General features: G+C 31.3%; 4 protein-coding genes across 4 annotated transcripts in view; 2 read left to right on the forward strand and 2 right to left on the reverse strand.

Moving 5' to 3' along the window:
* The window catches only part of LOC127745649 (uncharacterized), a 5,056-nt gene extending 4,637 nt beyond the window's left edge, over positions 1 to 419 (reverse strand). Inside the window, exons 1-2 of the mRNA XM_052258753.1 lie at positions 291 to 419; positions 148 to 201 (exon numbers count right to left, since the gene is read on the reverse strand). The gene's annotated coding sequence lies outside the window, so the exon portion shown is untranslated. The remainder of the gene's footprint in view (positions 1 to 147; positions 202 to 290) is intronic.
* Positions 38 to 2,866, forward strand: LOC107477144 (UDP-glucose iridoid glucosyltransferase). Its single transcript, XM_016097108.3, has 2 exons — positions 38 to 848; positions 1,767 to 2,866. Exons 1-2 carry the CDS (start codon positions 383 to 385, stop codon positions 2,684 to 2,686), a joined length of 1,386 nt encoding a protein of 461 aa, XP_015952594.1. The 5' UTR covers positions 38 to 382; the 3' UTR covers positions 2,687 to 2,866.
* A 1,604-nt stretch (positions 2,867 to 4,470) lies between these two features.
* On the reverse strand, positions 4,471 to 5,083 carry LOC107476807 (18.5 kDa class I heat shock protein). The gene has a single exon (XM_016096716.3). The coding sequence runs from the start codon at positions 5,008 to 5,010 to the stop codon at positions 4,573 to 4,575; it is 438 nt and encodes a 145-aa protein (XP_015952202.1). The 5' UTR covers positions 5,011 to 5,083; the 3' UTR covers positions 4,471 to 4,572.
* Positions 5,084 to 9,702: 4,619 nt separating this feature from the next.
* LOC107476806 (uncharacterized) lies at positions 9,703 to 14,216 on the forward strand. Its single transcript, XM_016096715.3, has 3 exons — positions 9,703 to 10,173; positions 11,090 to 13,528; positions 13,657 to 14,216. Exons 2-3 carry the CDS (start codon positions 11,252 to 11,254, stop codon positions 13,957 to 13,959), a joined length of 2,580 nt encoding a protein of 859 aa, XP_015952201.1. The 5' UTR covers positions 9,703 to 10,173; positions 11,090 to 11,251; the 3' UTR covers positions 13,960 to 14,216.
* The last annotated feature ends 7,066 nt before the right edge of the window (positions 14,217 to 21,282 follow it).

Genomic DNA, 21,282 nt, shown 5'->3' on the forward strand with positions numbered 1-21,282 from the left:
ATGGTGAATTTTACTATACTTGAATAAAAGACTAAAATTATTAGTGTATTATGTTTATTAAACGATGAATTCAATGCACTCTAACTTATGGGCGCTGTAAATCATTGACTATATGATGATGAGTCCAATAATGTCAAAGGCGCATACCTTATGCCTAGCATCTTGGGATTAACAAAGATGAGACTTCTTTTTAAGGAGATTCTAGAAATTAACAAAAAATAGAACCACGTCAATCTCAAAGAAAAAAGCTATAATGGCATCAAAGCACCCCTTATAAGTTCTGCACATACCTTATGCCTTGTGCTTACTGAATTTCTTTGAATGAATCTTCACTTCAATATAATCTCCACTACAACCTTATACATCTGTCAATCAAAGATTCATGATAATGGCATCAAATCACCGCTTAATTGTGATTCCACCACCCCTTCAAGGCCACATGACACCTATGCTTCAATTAGCCACTATTCTTTATTCTAAGGGCTTCTCCATCACTGTAGTACACACCAAATTCAATTCCCCTGACCCAACTAACCACCCTGATTTTACTTTTGTACCCTTTCATGACGGTTTACCCGATTCATACACCGTTTCTTCCAAGAACTTTATTCATATTTCTTCACACCTCAACACCAATTGTGTCACACCGCTTAAGGAGGTTTTGGTTAGGATCATCAAGGAAGAGAAGATTTCATGTGTTATCTATGATGGCTTAATGCACTTCATTGATTCTGTGGCTAGAGAACTCAACCTTCCTACCATACTCTTCAGAACCACATGTGCTACTAATTATCTCTCTTACCATTGGTTATCTTTGCTACAAAGAAACGGATATCTTCCCTTACAAGGTATGCAATTTATATATTATGTGCATGCATGCTTCAATGATAATTAAATTAAAGCTAGAGTTTGTTTATGTGTGTTCTATATAATTAATTATGTTAAGAGTATATATCATCTTAATTAATTCTTTGCTCTAACGAGAAATTCTTTCAAATTTTTGGAATATATTTAATGAGTGTTTTAAAAGCAATTAATTCTTATTTTCAATAGTTGAAAATTAATTAATTATATATATATATCAAACAAAGATGAATAATTATGTTATTTATTATGTTACATGTTTTAACATACGAAATAAAGACGTATTTTACATGTTGACTCAAACTTAAATAAAGGCTATGTCATAATATTATTTTATGAGTTTTGCTATATTGTTTATTTAATATAAGAATATTTTATTCGAAATTAAAAAATTAAAAGTTTTATTTCAATTAACTTCAACAACAATTCCATTTAAGTGGACAATAAAAAAATAGCAAATTTAATATAAAGCTTGAAATTGTAATTTTTAAAATTTTAAATATGTAAAGTTAGTTTATTTTTTTTGTGCCTTTTAGCAAAATTGAATACTAATGAGCTATATGGCAAAGTCAATATTGTACAACCGAAACTAGAAAGTATGAGATTGCAGCTATTCACACGAAGTGGTAGTTACCAAAAAGGAAAACAAAATAGAAATATGTATCTATTTTTAGAGTAATAATATGTGCATAATTTTAGAAATATATACTATAATTGCTTCTTTAATATAGTTTTTAAATAATAAAATATAATCACTTGTAAATATTTTTGAAATATGTATTAGGAATGAAATTATAAGTAACAAGTAATAAGCGTATATTTATGAATTAAACATGTTTATATAAATGTGTTGATTTCAAGTTGAACAAAAATCCTTAACTGGCTAGAAATTTTGTTGACAGATTCTAGTATGGAGATGGTGGAAGGACTTGAACCTCTACGATTCAAAGATCTACCAATTTTTAATTTGGGAGAATCTGCAACTGATATCATGGTGAAACAAGTAACTGAATCACTCTCAGTGAAACCATCATTAGGTGTCATCTTCAACACCATTGAATTCCTTGAATCTTCATCGCTCCAAAAACTCCGAAAACTCTACAAAGTTGGTGTGTTTTCCATAGGACCCTTACATATGTGTATGGCGTCATCAGAAACACAAGAGAAGAATAATAATTGTTCAACAAGCCTCATGAAAGAAGACTATAGCTGCATAACATGGCTGAACGAACAAGAGCCATGTTCAGTTCTGTATGTGAGTTTAGGAAGCATAGCAAGCTGGGAAGAGAAGGAACTAATTGAAGTGGCATACGGCTTAACAAACAGCGAACAAAGGTTTCTATGGGTGATAAGACCAGAAACGATAGAGTCAATTCCGGAAGAAGTGAAAAGTGCGACGAGAAAGAAGGGTAGAATAGTAACATGGGCACCGCAGAGAGAAGTTCTGGCGCATAGAGCAGTGGGAGGGTTCTGGAGCCACTGTGGATGGAATTCGACGCTGGAGAGCATGTGCTTTGGGGTTCCGATGATGTGTCAGCCGTGCTTCGGAGACCAGAGGGTGAATGCAAGGTTGGTGAGTAATGTATGGAAGGTGGGAATAGAATGCTCGGAGATGAGAATAAAGAGGGATGAGGTGGAAGGTGCGGTGAGGAGAATGATGGTGAGTGAGGAAGGAAAGTTAATGAGAGAGAAAGCGGGGTTGATGAAGGATAAAATTAAGATAAGTGTTAGAGATAATGATGCTTTAAATGGAATTGTTCATGCTATCGTCGTGTCTTCTTCTAATTCTTCTGCACAACATAATAATCATAACTCGTCATAGTCATGGCCTCACTCTACAGTACACTACCTCTTCTTTTCCACGGTGTAGCTCATGATAATGTATAACATTGTTTTGCATACTAGAATGTTCTTTTGTTGGTTCTTTAGACACAGTCGTGTTTTTTAGGTTTTAAAAAAAAAAAAAGTATAGGTGAACAATGAAAATATTAAACAATGTAAATAATAGATATATCGAATGTTCATTTTATTAATGTACAAATGGTTATTTTAATATTAAAATTTAGAAAGTTAATTTAAAGGTGTATAAATATTTACGTGAAGATTAACCCTAAATATTTTTTGCATTGATAATAAAACAGTGCAAGACTTTTTCATTATGAAAAACTTTTCTTCATTAGTAATATATATTTGTGCGTGTTTTTATATTTTAAATTAATTAAACACGTTTCATGATTCAAAAATGGTGAAAATTCACGTGTAGTCAACTTCATATGAAATTAATATCTAAGAACTATTAGCTAATTTGATTGATTTGACTAAATTTTTATTTAAAAGCTTTTAAATATCAGCTTCATATAAAATTGATTTCATGTGAATTTTCACTTTAAAAAATATGTAATTCGATACCATGTAGAAGCTTATAACCGATTTTTTTCCTCATCCAATGTAATTAAGACATTTCTTGTGTTTATATATGCAATGGATTAGGGGATTAAGATTACGAGAATCGTAATGATATGATTTCCTAATTCCTAAACATTGTATGATATGCCTATTTGTGATTTCCTAATTCCTAATTCCTATTTAATTTGACCAAACGTAAATGAGAAAATAGTGTCACATTAATAATGGGCACGGCCCACCTATACCATAGCATGTGTAAGTAAAGTATATAGGGGTAGGCAGATTCATTCGAATTATGTTGTTCGAGATATAATTATTTATGTGTAATTTTTTTTTGAAAAAAATATTTAAATTTTAATATTATATTATAAAATTATAAATATTTAAATTTTAATATTATATTATAAAATCATAATTTTTTTTGAAAAAAATATTTAAATTCTAATATTATATTATAAAATCACTAATTTAAAAAGTTTAAATCGATAGAATGGGACAACATAAATAGTTAGAACTTCCTTTCCCTTCTTCCCTCACCTCACTAGATATGTAGCTACTTCACCGTCCTCCAAGTCTGATCTCCACTATATCCTTTAATTTGACACACTTTTTCCACTGGTAGGTTCAATGAAGTTCTAGTTTTGTGGTTTTTTTTTTTAATCTAATGTTGTAAAGTCTTGGTTGATTATTGAAATTATTGTTAGTTGTTTGAATGATACTTGGTACAAAAACAACCTAACAAATCTAGCCCAACAACTCAACAAGTTGCCATATAGTTTACTTGAAATGTATAGGAAGCAGTTAAATACTCAATTGTTGCATGCTGAGAGCACCATCCGCAAGAGTTAAGACGAACGTTGAAGGAATCGCTACATTCATTCTTCCCAACAAGAACGGCAGGCGATGGAGCTGTTAGGAATTATTTCTCTAGGCCAGGAACAAGGCTCAAATACTCCCAAAGATTCGGATTAATGGTTAAGAAGAATTATTTCAGATTCTAAGGGTAATAATAATTAGTTGACCTTATGAGTTTTTTTTTTGGTGACTAGTTGACCTTATGAGTTTAGTTGCTCTTAATGTTACAACTTACAATATCTACTATAAATAACCGTAAGGAGATCAAACCCAAAATCTCATAATTCACTCATACCCTAATATATAACCTCTAATAAGCTAATACCTCTTGCAACTCACTGAACAGTAACTAACTGGTAAACACTAACATTTCATACATACATTAGTTAAACCGCACACATATGGTATACATTCTTAACATACAGTGATAAGCAAGCAAACAGGGAATCAATCAGAGCCTTCAATCTCAACGACCCTAATGTTGGAGGCTTGTTGATACTTGGGAACAGTGATAAGCAGAACCCCGTTGTGCATATTGGCCTTGAGTTGCTCAAGGTTAGCGTCATCAGGTACCTTGAATCTGCTCATGAACTTGCCGCTCTCCACGCTCACCTGAAGCACCCTCTCGTCTTGGAGCTCAACCAGAACGTCCTCATCCGTGAACCCAGGTAGCACCACCTTCCACACGTGTGCCTTCGAATTCTCTCTCCAGTCCAAGCGGGTGTTCACCGATGACCCGAGTCCCAAACCCGACAACATGTTGGAGAACGGGGCGGGCATGAAGTGGAAGGGGTCCCACAGCTCCATACGGGAACCCAAGAATGCATCAACCAAAGAGTTAGACCCCTCGCCCTCACCATCCTGCTTGATTGGCACTATCGACATCCTCAACCCACTCTGTTAACTCATCACTCTTCACACTTTCAGACCCTTTAATCTATCCTCACTCACCGACTCAGAATGTTCCAGAATGCACCACCTTTACCATTGGATACGGAAGGGCAATTTTGTCATTTCATGGATCTAGAACCTACTGCTGCTTCATTTTTTTTTATTTTTTGGAATGTTGGTCTTGTTTTTGCTTTGTTGGATTAGGCCCATAGGAACATTTGTTTTTTTACTCAAGTGCACCTTGTTGGGCTTCTGAGCCCATATTCCATTAACCCTGTCCAAAAAGAAAAAATAATTATGACGGGAGAATAATGCAGCACATGTGGAGGAGGGCAATAAGTCAATGAAGGGTAGGATGCGATTCTGATTTCTGAGTTCTGAGCATATATTATTTCTTAATATGTGAATCATATAATTAAAAGGCAACCCGGATGTAAATTAATAGTAAAAATATGATTAACTATTATTATGGCATAGCTAGGGTTATCATTCTATGATTAAATAAAAATGACCATAGTCATCACTCATCATCATCGATCATATGAAAGATGATGCCTTATTGGCCACCTCGTAGCTAGTCATGGAGAAGTTCTTGACCTGAATCATTGTGCAATATGCTCTCAATAATTGGAGTCCAGACCAGACATCTGAGGCTGCCGCTACCCACTGGCTAGTACACTTTTATTATGTCATATCTATTAGATTTTATAGTAAAGTAGAATCTACTAGCCATTATTATATTTACCTGTTCTTTTTTTTTTTTCTTTCCTTAACTACTATAATTCAGATTAATTTGAATTTTTTAAAGTGAAAAAATAGTAGAGTATAATTATCATTAATTTTGTAATTTTTATAAAATATATATTCTATTATCTTAATTTAAGAGTGATTAATTCCTTATTTTAGAGAATATTGATCTATTCATAGATTATTGTGTTACTTAACTCAGGTTCATTCAAATTATTGTTTATTATTGTGTTACTTAACTCTTCACTTTAAAAAATCTTAATCCGTTTAGATTATTATTCATTATTATGTTACTTAACTCCTTTTAGAATATCTTAATTCGTTCAGATTATTGTCTATTATTTTGTTACTTAACAACTTATTTTTTTTACGTATAATATAGAGGTTTGGTGTACGGCATGCATGTGCCACAGACAAGGAGTCAAATTTCAGACATTGTTAACTCTTGTAGTCTTGTTAACATGGTAATGACAACTGTCAACAAAGAAATTAATAATTAGAATTAGGGATTAAGGATAACAATTAGGATTACCTTATGTCTTGAATTAAATACAAATACATCTTTGATCTGGAGACGAGTAAGAGCAAAATAAATTATTATTTGCGCTTGAAAAATATTGTTGATGCCAAGACGTTAGTTCGTTTTGTTAAAATTAAGATTATGCCTTAATATCAGTATTATGCACATCTCACATGTTCAAATTTCAGTAACGTTTTATTACCAAACATTCCATGTATAATTGTATGAGCCAAAGAAGGACGAATTAGTATTAGTTAGACAAAAATAATTAATATATTATAATGTGCGAAGAGTTGGTGAGAAGCATGGTCACAATTGGCATAAAAAAGTGGCTGATTAAGCAAGTGCAAGTACCATCATTACAGCGTTTGGATCTTATTGGTAATAATGATGTCCGGCTTTAAACCCTCACCTTTTATTCATCGTATAATTAAACCCTTCAATAATCTTATCATCCATTGCTTTTCTTTAAGTATCTCCTCTGTTTCATATGGCCCTAGCTATATGTATATATGTTACTCTTATTCGCTTTCGGTTTCGATTTTGTGCTCCTTAGTAGCATAATAATGACAACATTGATCTCAATTGTCAAGCGCTCCCTCGATAGGAGAATATACTTTTCTTCCCTTTAATTATTTAATTAACAGTACTTTAGATGATTTTACTTCGAACAACAAAAGTGCAAGTTTGGTCCTATTCTATATTTTTACTTACTTACTTTCCATTATCTAACATATTATATATTTTTACTTACTTAGTAGGTTTGAGCTAAGTGTTCAGGAGATAGCGACATTAAGACTCTATTTGTTAGTTTGTGCTTTTAGGGTTTTATTAACTAGAATAATATTATATATCCAAATCTTTTTATTAACTAATTTTAATTAAGTTGATTTAATATAATAAAAATCAGTTATAATTAATATTATTTTAAATTTTATTATTTAATTTAGTTGAACTTGATTTATAACAAAATTTAGATGTGTAATATTATTTAAATATAAAATTAAAATATATTTGTCCTATACAACTATACTAAACCCAAGACTAAAAAACATGTATAAAAACACTAAACAGTCAATCATAAAATTATATAATTATTATTTAATATCTATTAACACTTCATAAAGGAGCAATACCATTATGAGGATAAGGTTGTCCTCATAATAATATATTAGTATATTTTTTTTGGTGACTCGGTATATTAGTATATTATTGATATTTAAATGAATTTTAATCATTGATCTTAATTATATATTTTTTATGATTAAAATTAACAGTTAAAAATTACTAAAATACCAATGTATCACTGTAATTAAAAGTTTTTTCTATCCTATAAATAAAGAATAAATTTTCAAGTATTATAATAAAATAATATTTTACTCATTGAATCATCAGAATGTTTTTATTGATATCAACTCTAGTTCATTCATTTAGAAAAAGTGAGATTTCGAATTACTTGCTTAGTGAGTTTGCTAAATATACGAACAATATCTTAATTTTTATTGTTTTAGTAAATTCTAAGACTAAAAATATAAAAAAAATTATTTTATTAAATAAAACAAATTCTAATTAAATTTAACACGGTTTATGACGATTATACAGCATGGAAGAACCTCGTAATATGCTAAAACATAAGTACACATCACAAGTGAATAGTTTTGTGTCGTGTTTCTCTTCGGATAATATATATTTTTAGAATTATTAAACTCAATTGGGAGTTGTGTACCTAGAAATAAAAAATAGAAAAGATAATAGAGGTTATTTACGTCCAAATATGAAAATGGAAGCCAGCACCACCTCTGCCATTGCCTACGCCGAACGTCAAAGAACAGAAGAATCCAAATCGGAAGCAAGAAAAGGCAAATACGAAATTATCAAAACCGGAGAAAAAATGAAAATGGAAAATAAAGAGATAAAAAGGAACATAATTGAATTGAATAATTCATCTGAATAAGGACACTTATAAACGACGATTTATCCCTTGTGGGCCAACTGCAGTCCAATCGAACGGCCCATACATAGGATGGAATACTTAAGTGGGTCCCATTTAAGCCCATCTTTGGCAGAACGGGCCCACCATTATTTTAAATAACACTTTCCACAAAGGCAACCCAATAAAATGTGGGTTCAAGTGGGGCCCGAAATACATACTCTCTCTCTTTCTCACCGTATGAGTTCCGAAATGAATTTTCTGATTTTGTTTTGTCAATTATTTAGTAAAATATGTTTTTTTTACCTTATATTTTTTAGATGGGATAAAAAAAAATGAAAAAATAATAAATAATAAAAAATCATACTGTACAAATTTTTCACTTTTTTACAGAAAGAAATAAGAATTAAACATAAAAATTTATGTTTAAATAAAATATCTAAAAATTAAGATATAAGGTAATAAATTTGTGCTTTAAACACAACAAATTTAGATTATCTTAAATGAAAAATTTAAGAAAATGATCAAGTAAAAATTTAATTATTATTAAATTTGTAATTTTTATAAAATATGTATTTATTATTTTAATTTAAAAATAATTAATTTTTTATTTTAAATAATCTTAGTCCACAAGTAGCGTGGACTCTAATTTTAAGATATTTGATTTCTTATCTCAATTCTCACATGTATCATTGATATTAACAAAGTAAATATATTTTGGGATATTGAAACATAAATATAAAAATATAGATATAAATTTTTATATCTTTTATTTGAAATGACAAAATTTTGTAGATTTATGTGATTAAAACAGAATCAATTATTTATATTTTATCCTTATTCAAAATATCCTTTTTTCAGTTTTTTATTTATTTTTGTATTTCTATTAGAAAAAAGAAACTGAAAAAATCTCTTTGAGTTTATCTTTACGTTATATATTTTGTATTTATAACTAACAAAAATTATTATTTAAGATAAAAGTATAAATCAAAGATATGCTTTTGAAAAATTCTAGGAAATGAATTATAATATAAATCAATTCAGTTAATTTTTTATTTTAGTTTTAAAATATTAAAAAATAGGAATAGTGGAAAGTTTTATTCTTTTTTATGTAACTAGCATATTTTTTAATTAGTTAGTTATAATTGACTATACTCTAAGTTAATTTTCTAACGGAATCTTATATTTTTTTTATTATGTATTATGTATAAATTATATGAATTATTTTACATATTTTTATATAATTGAGTTATTTTTAATATATATGTAATGTAATGGTGTACTTTTTAAATTTTGGAAAAAGCTAGTAAAAAAAATAAAAATAAAAAATAAAATATTGACCATTAATTTCACAAAGGTACGTAAATAAATTAAAAAACAGAAACAATAAATGTAATTTAGAAAGCAAACCACCCTTTTGTTTCAACCTTGGGATTGATCTGAAGCCATCTGACCCCACTTCCCTCTTCTCAGTCTCACACATGTTACATTACAGGCTTACAGCTACTTCTCTTGTACATTTTCAGTGCATTTGTATTACCAGATACACACACACTCACATGTTCAATGCTTCTTTCTTTTTCTTCTATGGACTTAAACGACAAATAAAAATAGCAAAAACACTTCTCTCTCTTCTCTCTCATTGTTTATTTATGATGAGTGTGTGAACGCGTCTGAAAGCTCAGTGTCTTGTAGCAGGTGATATTCTCTGAAAGCCCCCTTTTTTGTGGTCTATAAACTTAACACTCTGAACCCTCTGAGTGAGTGTGAAGAAGAAGAAGAAGGAAAAAAGAGAAAAGGGTTGAGTCCTTTCACTTTGGTATATGCATTCTCATTATTAGCATTCTCCATTATTACTCTTTTGTTGGATGCTATGTCCTTTTGCAACACCGACACTACTCCTTCCTTCTCCTCCAAAGCTCTCACCTTCTCTCCATTCTCCATACTCACTCCCTCTCTGGTACGCATTCTCTCCTTCAAAATCTCAACTTGCCTCTTTTCTATGTTTCTATGCCTTCAAAAGAAAGGCACCGTTTTTTTTTCTTATTTTTTATTGTTGTTAGTATTAGTTAGTTTATTATTAGTAGTATTGTGGAAATGTTTTTATGGGCATGTGCAATTCTGTCCTTTGAGAATAATGAGGGCCTAGTAGTGTTGTGTAATATGATTTTGAACTTTGAAGAGTGTAATAGCTAGCTCTAGCTGTGGATCTTTGTCTCTTGCAGAGTTGTGGCAGGGGAATTTGATTTGGATCAAGACGGGTCCTTTTGCCTTATCTCTGATTTTTCTTTATATTTTCAACATTGTGATTTGCCTTGTTTGATTTATATGGACCACTTCTCTTACCACTTGGTTGTGGCTTTGTGATTTCACTTTCCTCCATACCATACTTAAACTTACCTATTCTCTTAGTGCAATTCATTTCTTTTACTCTTGCATCTGGCTTTTCTCTCATCTTAAGCTATGTTAAGTCCACTTCAGTCACGTGTTATCATATTATCATCATCAATTCAAAGACCAAAGACTTATGTAGTGTATGCATCAATTCAGTGCAGATGGCTATAGTTGAGACATTATCTTTACTCCTTGGTTTCAACAGTTGTCAGGAAAAGGATTTTTATTGGACATTTATTATGCTTTCTTAGCTCATAGATTCTCTGTCTCAGGCATTATGCTTTCATGTTTTAGATCTACTTTAATGCCATGAATCTAAGTTGATGCTGTTATGACAAATGGCATTAATTATTGGTTTTGCTCTTGGTTCATGTTAGAGTTAGACACTCCTGATGTATTGTTCCCATTCTTAGCATGCAATAATTGAGTTAGCTTGATATATTTGTTACTATTAGAAGTTTGATTCTTCAAGTATAATACAGTTGTGATGCAGAGTGACAAGCTACATTTTTTTTCTCAACTGCTATCTCTTTCGAAGTGACGAAGGTGGTAGAGTGTTTAGGGGCTGGAGGTCAAGTAATTTTTGCAGCTGATGGATTGTTGTCAAATCTGAAGACAAATTTCAGAAACTATCTACTACAGCCATGAGTAGAAAGCTTTTTGACCAGTTGAAGTCAGAGGAGTCTCCATATCATCCTTGTCATGAAGTTATCAGAAATGAGGAAGACAGCACATGGAGTCACCTCAAGCATGGGAACCGTGGAAGGGAAAGCGATGATGATGATGAGCTGGTTAAGTACATGTCGAATTTGCCAGGTTATCTGGAGAGGGGGAAGAAGAATAGGGAGAAAGTGTTGAATGTTGGCGTTCTTGATTGGACCCGTCTAGAACAATGGCAGTACAGCCATAAATATGTGTCTCATAAAAGTGGCAGCAGAACTTCTACATCTAGTAATGCATCCTCTTCTGTTTCGACAGATCGGTTATCTTGTTCTTCTAACAGAGGTAACAGTCATTGTGCTTCTGGTCAAAGAAAAAACAACCCTTCACTACAAGCTCATTTCATGGCATCTCCAATGCAAAGCCACTCTGAAGCCATCAAATCCTCTAGACAAAGTGTCGGAAAACGTCAGAATTTTACAGGTCGCCATGGCAATCCAGATGCACAGAGCAGATATGTTAACACAGATGGTTATCTTGCTTGGAACAAGCCTAGTAACAGACTGAAAGGTTGCGACAGGAAATACTTGGGTCAATTTGTTAGTAAAGAAAGTGACATCTTTCCGAATGATCGAATGTATGAGGCAGCATTGTGTGGGGGTAGGATGGGAGTAAGCATTCAAGATGGTGGATTGGAGAAAAGATCAGAAACTTTGAGAAGACCAAACATTGATGCTGTTGTACAAGGTGCACTCAGGAAAAGTGAGCCAGTTCCTCATTTTCCTAGAGAAGTTGCTCGAAAGAGTCATTGTGCTGTCCCTGATATGCATACATCCTTGTCTGAAAAGTTTAGTCGAATGAGCTTTTCAGAAAAGCCTAGGGAGTTTTACCACAAAGAATTTGATTATGATGTTCCGCACTCCTGTCCTTTACCAGATGAACTTAGCTATGACAATAATTCTCAGTATCAAGGATCAGGTTTCAGTTCGACAGATCTGGAAAGTATCAAAGTTCCTGCTTCAACTTTCTCATCACCCTTATCTACTTTCTCATCACCCATGTCGGTCAAGATGAGCATAAGTCCATCCAGAGTTAGTAAGACCGAAGAAAAGAAGCCAACCATAGGCTCCACTTCATCTGCAAATGAGCCTCACCAGGGATCAGACCCAAAAGTAATGCCTGAAAAGTCAAGAAGCTCTTCACCTTTTCGTCGATTAAGCCTCAACATTGGCCATACAAGCAAAGGTTCTACCTCTAAAGAGGCTGGGCACATGTCGCATTTGAGCTCCACACCAGCTCTTAAATCAAACATGCAAGATGTGAGGGGCTATGTTAGATCAAACACTTTAGGCGATGATAAAGCTTGTGATGCAGGCAGAAGAAAATCAAGCCCATTGAGGAGGTTACTGGATCCATTGCTGAAACCAAAGACAGCTAAAAGCCGTCCTTCGATGGATTTAGCTCAGAAGGATTCGGTATCAACGAACAAGAATTATATCTCGGTTAATGGGAATCTTTCCAGTCAAAAGGCAGACAAAGCATTAGACAGGGATTATAGCTCAGCTAATGCCATTGATTCCTCGAAGGACAAGCATCACGTCGCATCAGCAACTCAAGCTTTTCTTAGAATTGCTGTGAGGAATGGCATGCCTCTTTTCACATTTGGTGTGGACAACACTGACAGAAACATTCTTGCAGCGACAGTGAAGAACTTAAGCTCCTCAGGAGAAGATGAATGCAACTGTATCTACACTTTTTACACCTTTAGGGAGGCTAAGAAGAAGAATGGAAGTTGGATGATTCAAGCAGGAAAAAACAAAGGCTCTGACTACATTTCTCATGCTGTTGCCCAAATGAAGGTATCTGACAAACATGGAGACAATTTGGACTCCTATAACATGAAAGAGTTTGTTCTGGTTTCAGTGAAGTTAGTGCAGGGAGATGATCAAGTCACCGATTATCAGCCGAATGACGAGCTTGCTGCCATTGTTCTCAAAACACCTAAATCTATCAGTTTCATCAATGATGCACATCAGGATCCTGTCCATGCAACAGTTTTGCTTCCAAGTGGGGTTCATAGTCTTCCTAGTAAAGGTGGGCCTTCGTCTTTGATCGAGCGCTGGAGATCCGGCGGATCATGTGACTGCGGTGGCTGGGATTTGGCCTGCCAACTTAAAATCCTTTCTAATGAAAATCAAGCCAGAAAAAAACCAAAATCATCCAAGGCTTATTTTGCAGATAAACTTGAACTCTTCCTCCAGGTACTTAATAAGCTTATCAAATTCTCAAGTTCACTTGTTATGAGTTAAGTTGAGTTTATGAGCTAACCTTTATGATTTAAGTTTGTCTTTCTACAACGTTTTCAATGTCTTTTTCTTGCTAACCACAGGGGAACGAACAAGAGCACCGGTCCGCATTCAGTTTGACCCCCTTGAAGCATGGAATGTATTCAGTGGCATTTGATTCATCACTCTCACTTTTGCAAGCATTCTCCATCTGCATAGCATTGATGAAGAGTAAGATGCCAGTGCCATATGAGCTTTCAGGATCAAGAAGCTCCATTGAAGGTAAAATTCCAAGGGAAACAACACTATTGGTGCAAAATGAGGAACTTAAGGCTTTTGGTAAATTGGAGGACATTCCTGCAAGTTATGTCTCTTATCCACCACACTCCCCTGTTGGTAGGGTCTAAAATTAGCATGAAGCATAGCAATCTCTCCCTTGTAGGAATCCCCTTAATAAGTTTTCATAAGATTATCATTGCAAGGTAGAGTTATAACTTATAAATTATAATAGTCTTATAGATATTATGAGATTGAAGCAGCATCATAGTAATTTTTATGCTTTTTTGTATTTACTATTTAGAATGTACCAGTTACCATGTGATAAACCATCATTAGAAAATATCAATCAATTGAAGTGTGAATAGTATGAGTAAATTGGTTTTTGTTTTATGGTGAAAGGTTACATATTTCATTATTTTGTTGTCTTATTATCTTTAAAGTCAAATACGGTTTGCAAGTAAATCTGGATTCTTTTGATTAAATGTGTAACTTGCATTTTCTGTATCTTTTCATTTGTCAGCAATGTCATAAATGATAAATGTGACAAATTCAAATCAAACGTACTCTAAGATACGTGACATGAAATTTTAAATTTGCGATTAATGATTTGGTTGAAGCATGGCTTAAAACGTGAGCAACTGACAATAATGTTGAATGCAAACAGGTTAAGTATCAATGAGACCTACCAAACAATAATCTCCAGCTAAATGACCAACAAGACAAAGGGACAAACGCATAATCTACACTTGTGTCTCATGTACCAAATTGTCCAAATTGCCCTTGTGTTTGTTCACAGTTATTTTTAGTTCAGTTAGAATAGATCAATAAAATATATGACAAATTGATCCTATTTTTTGATTCGTTGACATTTAAGTCTTTGAGAATTTGACCATTTTAAAATTTGGACACATCTATTTTTGAGTCTAATTTATTCTATTCAAAAATTTTTGTACGTGTGCATCCATATCAACCAGGTCAGTACAATAAAAGTCACGTTTGATTTTTTTGTTAGGTCTGACAGACCTAAATGAATATGAGAATTCAAAGTGTCCAAATTAAAAAAAAAATAAAAACTTAAATATATCTTCAAATTTTTTAGAACTTAAATGTTTATCTACAAAAAGTGAAAGACCTATTTGACATTTTCTCCTATTTTTATTAGTAACAATATTTTTGGGTTAAGTTTGCGGTTGTGGCATGAAATTTGGTTTTGGGCTTGTAACTTGAAAAATTTGGTTTAGGTCAATAATGTACTACTCCATTAAGGAATTGGTTATTAGTCATTTACTATTAAAAAGAAAAATTTTGTTAAGAAGTGTCTTTCCATTCTGGTGAATACATGAGCTCACCATGAAAAAAGGCTTTCAAGAGAGGGAGAGAGAGACTAAAACCAAAATCTAAAAAATAAAAACTAGTTAGGTAATATATCAAATCAATCCTAAAAGAATTGTTAGTTACACAATTTAATTATTAAATTAATTTTTTATTCTATTAGATATATTAATTTTTATATCAAATTTTGATTAAAAAAATAGACAAATCCATGTCTATTATTATTTAATAAAAAAATTAATAATCTTTAGAACAACATCTTTATCTGCGGGTATCTAATCCAATCAAATAGGATTACCAATCTAATTCGTTGCGAATTAAGAATCTTTCGTTCATATAAAAGTCTTTAACTATTAAATTAAAATATTCAGTTGCAGATTTAACATTTTTGTTTATATAAAAGTTAAATCTGTTTAGTAATATATAAATACTAAATTATAACTCTAAGATTTTATCATATTATTAAATATTACATTTTTTATGATCTGCAAATAAGGTCGGATACCCACAAATTGAGGGTACATAGAGTTAGGATTGAATTTTAGTGAAAAAATAAACCCATGGATAAGATTATAGTTAGATCGAAATTTTATCCTATCCTATTAATTGTCATCTCTAATAATCCTTAAAAATTTTGTAAATTTTTATATCAATTTTTTTATATAAATAAACAATTTAATGTGAAAAGTAATTTGACTAACAAAATAAAAATTTAAAGACTGATTTGCCTTTTAAAATTTATTAAGGAAAAAAGTATTGGACTTAAAATGTTATTTCTCAAACTAGTTTAACAATTATTATTCTTATCTGATGTCCACGCCCGGGTACTTCTGCAAAAGTCTTATCTTTTTAGTTTCGGAAAGCTTTTCCCCCCTCTCCTTCCATTAAAAATCTCTTCATGTTGTGTAGCTCTAGGCCTGCTAGGATGGGGAAGCATGCATGCTATTGGAAATAATTGTTGTCACATCACATGACTTTCTCTATGATCTCAATTTTTTTTTACAAGTAATATTATCAAATATTATTTTTTATTATATACTTTTTAAATGAGATTAAGAAAAAGTTATATGTAAAAAGATGTTATATAATTAAAAATTATACTTAATAATATTATTGAAAAAAATAAAAAAAATCATTTTCAATACACCTAAAAAATATTCAATCAATTAATTAAATGAAGTTTTGACCTAAAATTTTAAGACAATAATTTATAAATTATTTTATAATATATATTTTATTTAATCAATTTTCACCAGATAGAAATTAATTTGATATGTTTTTATTAAGGCATTGATGCTACTATCTTCAAAAGGCACTGCTGTTTTGCCCTTTTTTTCTATTATTCATAAACATGACATTTCCTCTGTTTACTTTCAATTCCATGCAAAACTCAAAAAGGCACCGAAAAGGATTATCACACATGCGTGTGCGCCTTTCTTTTCAGACGCTGTTTCGCTAAACCCAATACATATCTAAAAATTATTGCTTCCTTCTACAGCAAATCAAAATGAAAAGTATTTTTTAAAGAGGAAATTATATTTTTTTAATATTTAATTATTTATCATGTTTTAAAATATTTTTATTAAAACAATTTACATAAATAAAATGCGTGAAAAAAATCTTTATGTAAATACAACATTGGAAAACTGTAAATGAAAATGCAACAATCTCAATTATATGTAATTCATGACCCGTGACACTTTAACGCAGATTCTAAATACACGTAATTCGCTACACTCTATCGCGGATTACGCTGAGAACCTGACATCACATAAACCGCTACACTGGTTTATGACCAAATATGTAGAAAGCATAATCTGCTACACCCTGTAGCGAATTATGAGGAGAGTGACTCACTATAAAAAAAACAAAGAATACCTTTGTGATAATAACCACCCATGATGCAAAATGCACGAATTGATACAAAATGTAATCGTCATAAGTAATAAGTCATACAAAAATAATAGTCACCAGGCATTAACACTAACACAAAATAAGTTAAGTACATAAATCATACAAAGATAACTGTCACAAGTCGTTAAAACTAACAGAAAATAAATAAGTCATAATCCATACAATGATAACAGTCGGAACTAACACAATAGGCGCTACTGCTGGTCACCATCATCATCATGGTCGGCCCCGAATGGAGCAAGTAGGTGCGAGCCTGTGCCACATCGAGTCGGACACCTCACTCTAGTCGCTCGCCGATCTCCGGGTGGAGCATTTTGTAACCCAGCTCCAAATGCAGATGGCGACGTCCCCCATGCCGAACCAAGGGTCGTACGGGCTGCCTGCGGGCTCATTCAAGTCGACCGGGAGCTGGGACTCAGGAACCTGGGACGGCACATCTGCTGGCTGTGGCCTGGAATCGGACTCTGGTACTAATGAACGTCGTCACCTCGTATGATCTCTGGCGAAATCCACATAGAACTGTGGTCCAGCCAGCTGATCGTCCAAATAACTCCTGAAAGCTCACCAAATAACTCCTGGAACCACTCCCATGCCGGTCTCCTCAATGTGCAGGTGGAAGTCAGTCATGCACTCAGAAACAACTTGGCCATCCATGGGTAGCCCCAGCTGATATGCCACATCCTGGAGCGTGATAGTACACTCTCCAAATGGCATATGAAAAATGTGGGTTTCAGGCCGCCACCTCTCGATAAATGCACTGACCAAAGGCTCATCCAACCAAAACCAATGCACGTTCAACCTAGCCAGGTGGTACAACCCAGCCCTCTCCAAGTAAGGTATGATCCTATCATGTAACGGCATATTTTGTTGCCTACGGATACTATAAATACATCAGGTTGGCTGCATATTCATAAATAAAGAACATCGGCTTAATTTCTAACAATGACATCACCAAACCATAACTTATGTTTCAAGTCTTAAACTACCTAGGTTTTAAAATTACTAATTTATCATCCACAACTTAAATTCCAAATTCTCTACATTTAATTTTAAATTTTAAATTTCAAATTTTGATTTTTAAACCCAAACTTAAATTAAATCTCTATCTTTCTAATTAATAAATAACTTCCTTAATATTAAATAAAATATACAGTTATTATCCAATTGAAAGAAAATAAAGAGACTTACATCTTCATTGATGGTTCTGGCTACGTGAGCAACGCTGTCGAGCTAGTACAACTGTCGTTCATCTTCCATTGTTCCACTGCTCTAATAATATCCTCTCCCTTTTCTCTATTGTCTCTCTCTAAGTTTCTTTCCCACTATACTCAAATGAAATCCACTACAGCCTCACGCAGTTTTTATAGCGAGTCACTCTCCTCATAATTCATTACAAGGTGTAGTGGATTATACTTTCTGCTATAGCGAGTCACTCTCCTCATAATTCATTACAAGGTGTAGTGGATTATACTTTCTGCACATTTGGTCATAAACTGTGATGTCAGGTTCTCAGCGTAATCCGCGACAGAGTGTAGCGAATTACGTGTATTTAGAATTCACGTTAGGGTGTTGCGGATTATATATAATTGAGATTGTTGCATTTTTGTCTGTAGTTTCTCAATATTGTATTTGCGTAAAGGTTTTTTTTCATTCATTTTATTTATGTAAATTGTCCTTTTATTATTAAAAATTTTTAAAAGTAATTTTGTCAATTATTTGATAATTTAGACTGCCTTTATTTATAATAACAAAATATTTAATCATTATATTTTAAAATATTGAATTAATATATTTTATATTGCCGAAACACTGAGTAGAGATATAATTTTTTTTATTTTCTTTTATTATCACTATTAATCTTTTATCATTTAATTTTTTTATTTTGTATGAAAAAATAAAATAAATTTAAACTTTTTATTGTGTGTTTTATTTTATATTATAAAAACTCATATAGAATTATTTTTATATGAAATTGATACTTGAAAATCATTAGATGATAATTAAGTCAAATATACTAAATTATTTAATAATTTTTAATTTTCAATTTATATAACATGCGAATTTTTCTCATCTTATATTCAGTTTATTACTAAATAAAATATAAAAATACTAATTTTGTATTTCTATCTTTTATATTCTATTCTCAATTTTTCAGTATCTTATCTTATTCTATTATCAAAATCAAATACAATCTCACAAGTCACATACATTTTTGGTCATTTCTTTCCCTTTTAAACAGGAAATGCTATTAGTCACGGAAAAAAAATGCTATTATCTTTAATTTATAGTGACAAAATTTAGTAATTTTATTTCAAATAGTAATTGATAACTTTAATTTAATTTTTTTTTCAAGGATGTATGCGTTTATACTTTTTAGTGTGTGTACAGTACTGTCTATCGAATTTAATATCTATACTTCTTATGCTCGATTTGATCATAATAATTATTAATTTAAATAAAATATAAATACAATATATATTATTTATTTATTTATTATTTGTTATAAATATGTGGATATACAGATTAAATTTACAAATACAAATATTCGGATCATCTTACGAATCAGACTAAATTATAAATTAAATACAAATAAATATAGCGGTATATATGATCCGATTCACATCTATATCGAAGTATTGCGGATAGCATCAGTGATGGAAAAAGTGCAACAAGTGAATCTAATATGATATTCTACATACTTAAAAAGGAACTTGTATATATGTTTTTGTAAAAAGTTATTGGATTTTATATATAAATAATATATTAATGAATATAGAATACCTAACTATATTTTAGTGTATTACCAATTCTTTTTTGTACAATTATGAAATATCTATTCATGCATTGCCAAATTAGCAAATGCATTAGACTCTTGCGTTATCATTATCCCGAAAATGGCATATATAATTAGAATATAAAACTAAAAAAGTTATCTATTATTTTGTAATAGGCAATGCTTTGAATATATATATATACACGAACATGTGTAAAAGTGCAAGTTGATTAGCTAGCACTAATAATATATTTCAAATTATTACTATCATAAAATGGATTCTCTGTTTATTAATCCCCCAAAGAACCCCCAACCTCTCTGTTATTGATTTTTGTGTATTATAATGTTATTAAGATACAAAATTTTATAATTGCGAAACTCGTACTTTGTTAATTATGAGAAAGAAAAGAGAGGGTCCCTTGTTTCTAATGTATACCCGAAATCAAAAAAATTTGTTGAGTGTGATGTTGGAGATTTCGGTAGCAGATCCCCGAGGGCATCCTCAATGTCTGCTAAAATCTTGGGAAAATTTATATTACCACTATATAAATCATCCAACCTTGTCCATTGTCATAACTCGCAAGGTGCATTAGACTATTAATGCATGCATTCTGATAATTAAATTAAAGGAGAAGAAAGAACTGTGTATATGTATGGAAGATATAGTTCTTATTTATACGTGGAAACAGTGAATGGCAAATAGGGCCACTAAGGAAAAACAGTGAGCAACTGAGAGTCTCAGAGCTGGAAAGTTATGAGTATGATCATCAAGAAAAATAAATAAATGAATAAGAGAAATAAATAAAACACTTTACAAAAAGATTAGTTCCTTAACCAAAGAGGGCATGTATCTCCCAGTGATCTCTATTATTATTTTTATGGTCACACTCAAATAAAAACATGTGAAACGTCTTTTTTAAAAATATTTTTTATTAATTAAAATTTAATACATAAAATTGATTAAATTGTGTGTTATTTTTATCAAAATTAACTCAGATAAATTAATTTGATCAGAAAAATAGTGAATCAAATTTTGAACGATCTAAATTAATATTATTTTTTATAAAAAAATAACTACAATACCCTTATTATAAAAAATGATTAAAATATTTCTATATATATATATATATCAAAAACTCTAAATCCTAACCTATGACAATAGAGAAGTAAAAGATTAGAATTTGAAATTATTAAAATTAATATATATAATAGGAATATTTTAGTCATTTTCTATAGTAATAATATTATAGTTATTTTTTATGAAAAATAATATTAATTTAGACTAGTTTAAGATTTGATTCATTATTTTTTTGGTCAAATTAATTTGTCTCGCCTAATTATAACAAAAATAGCATCATCTAATCGATTATATGTATTAAATTTTATTTATTAAAAAATATCTTTTAAAAAAATATTTTTTTAACAAGAAAGC

This window comes from Arachis duranensis, chromosome 3, assembly GCF_000817695.3.
Source record: "Arachis duranensis cultivar V14167 chromosome 3, aradu.V14167.gnm2.J7QH, whole genome shotgun sequence".
Taxonomy (NCBI): Eukaryota; Viridiplantae; Streptophyta; class Magnoliopsida; order Fabales; family Fabaceae; genus Arachis; species Arachis duranensis.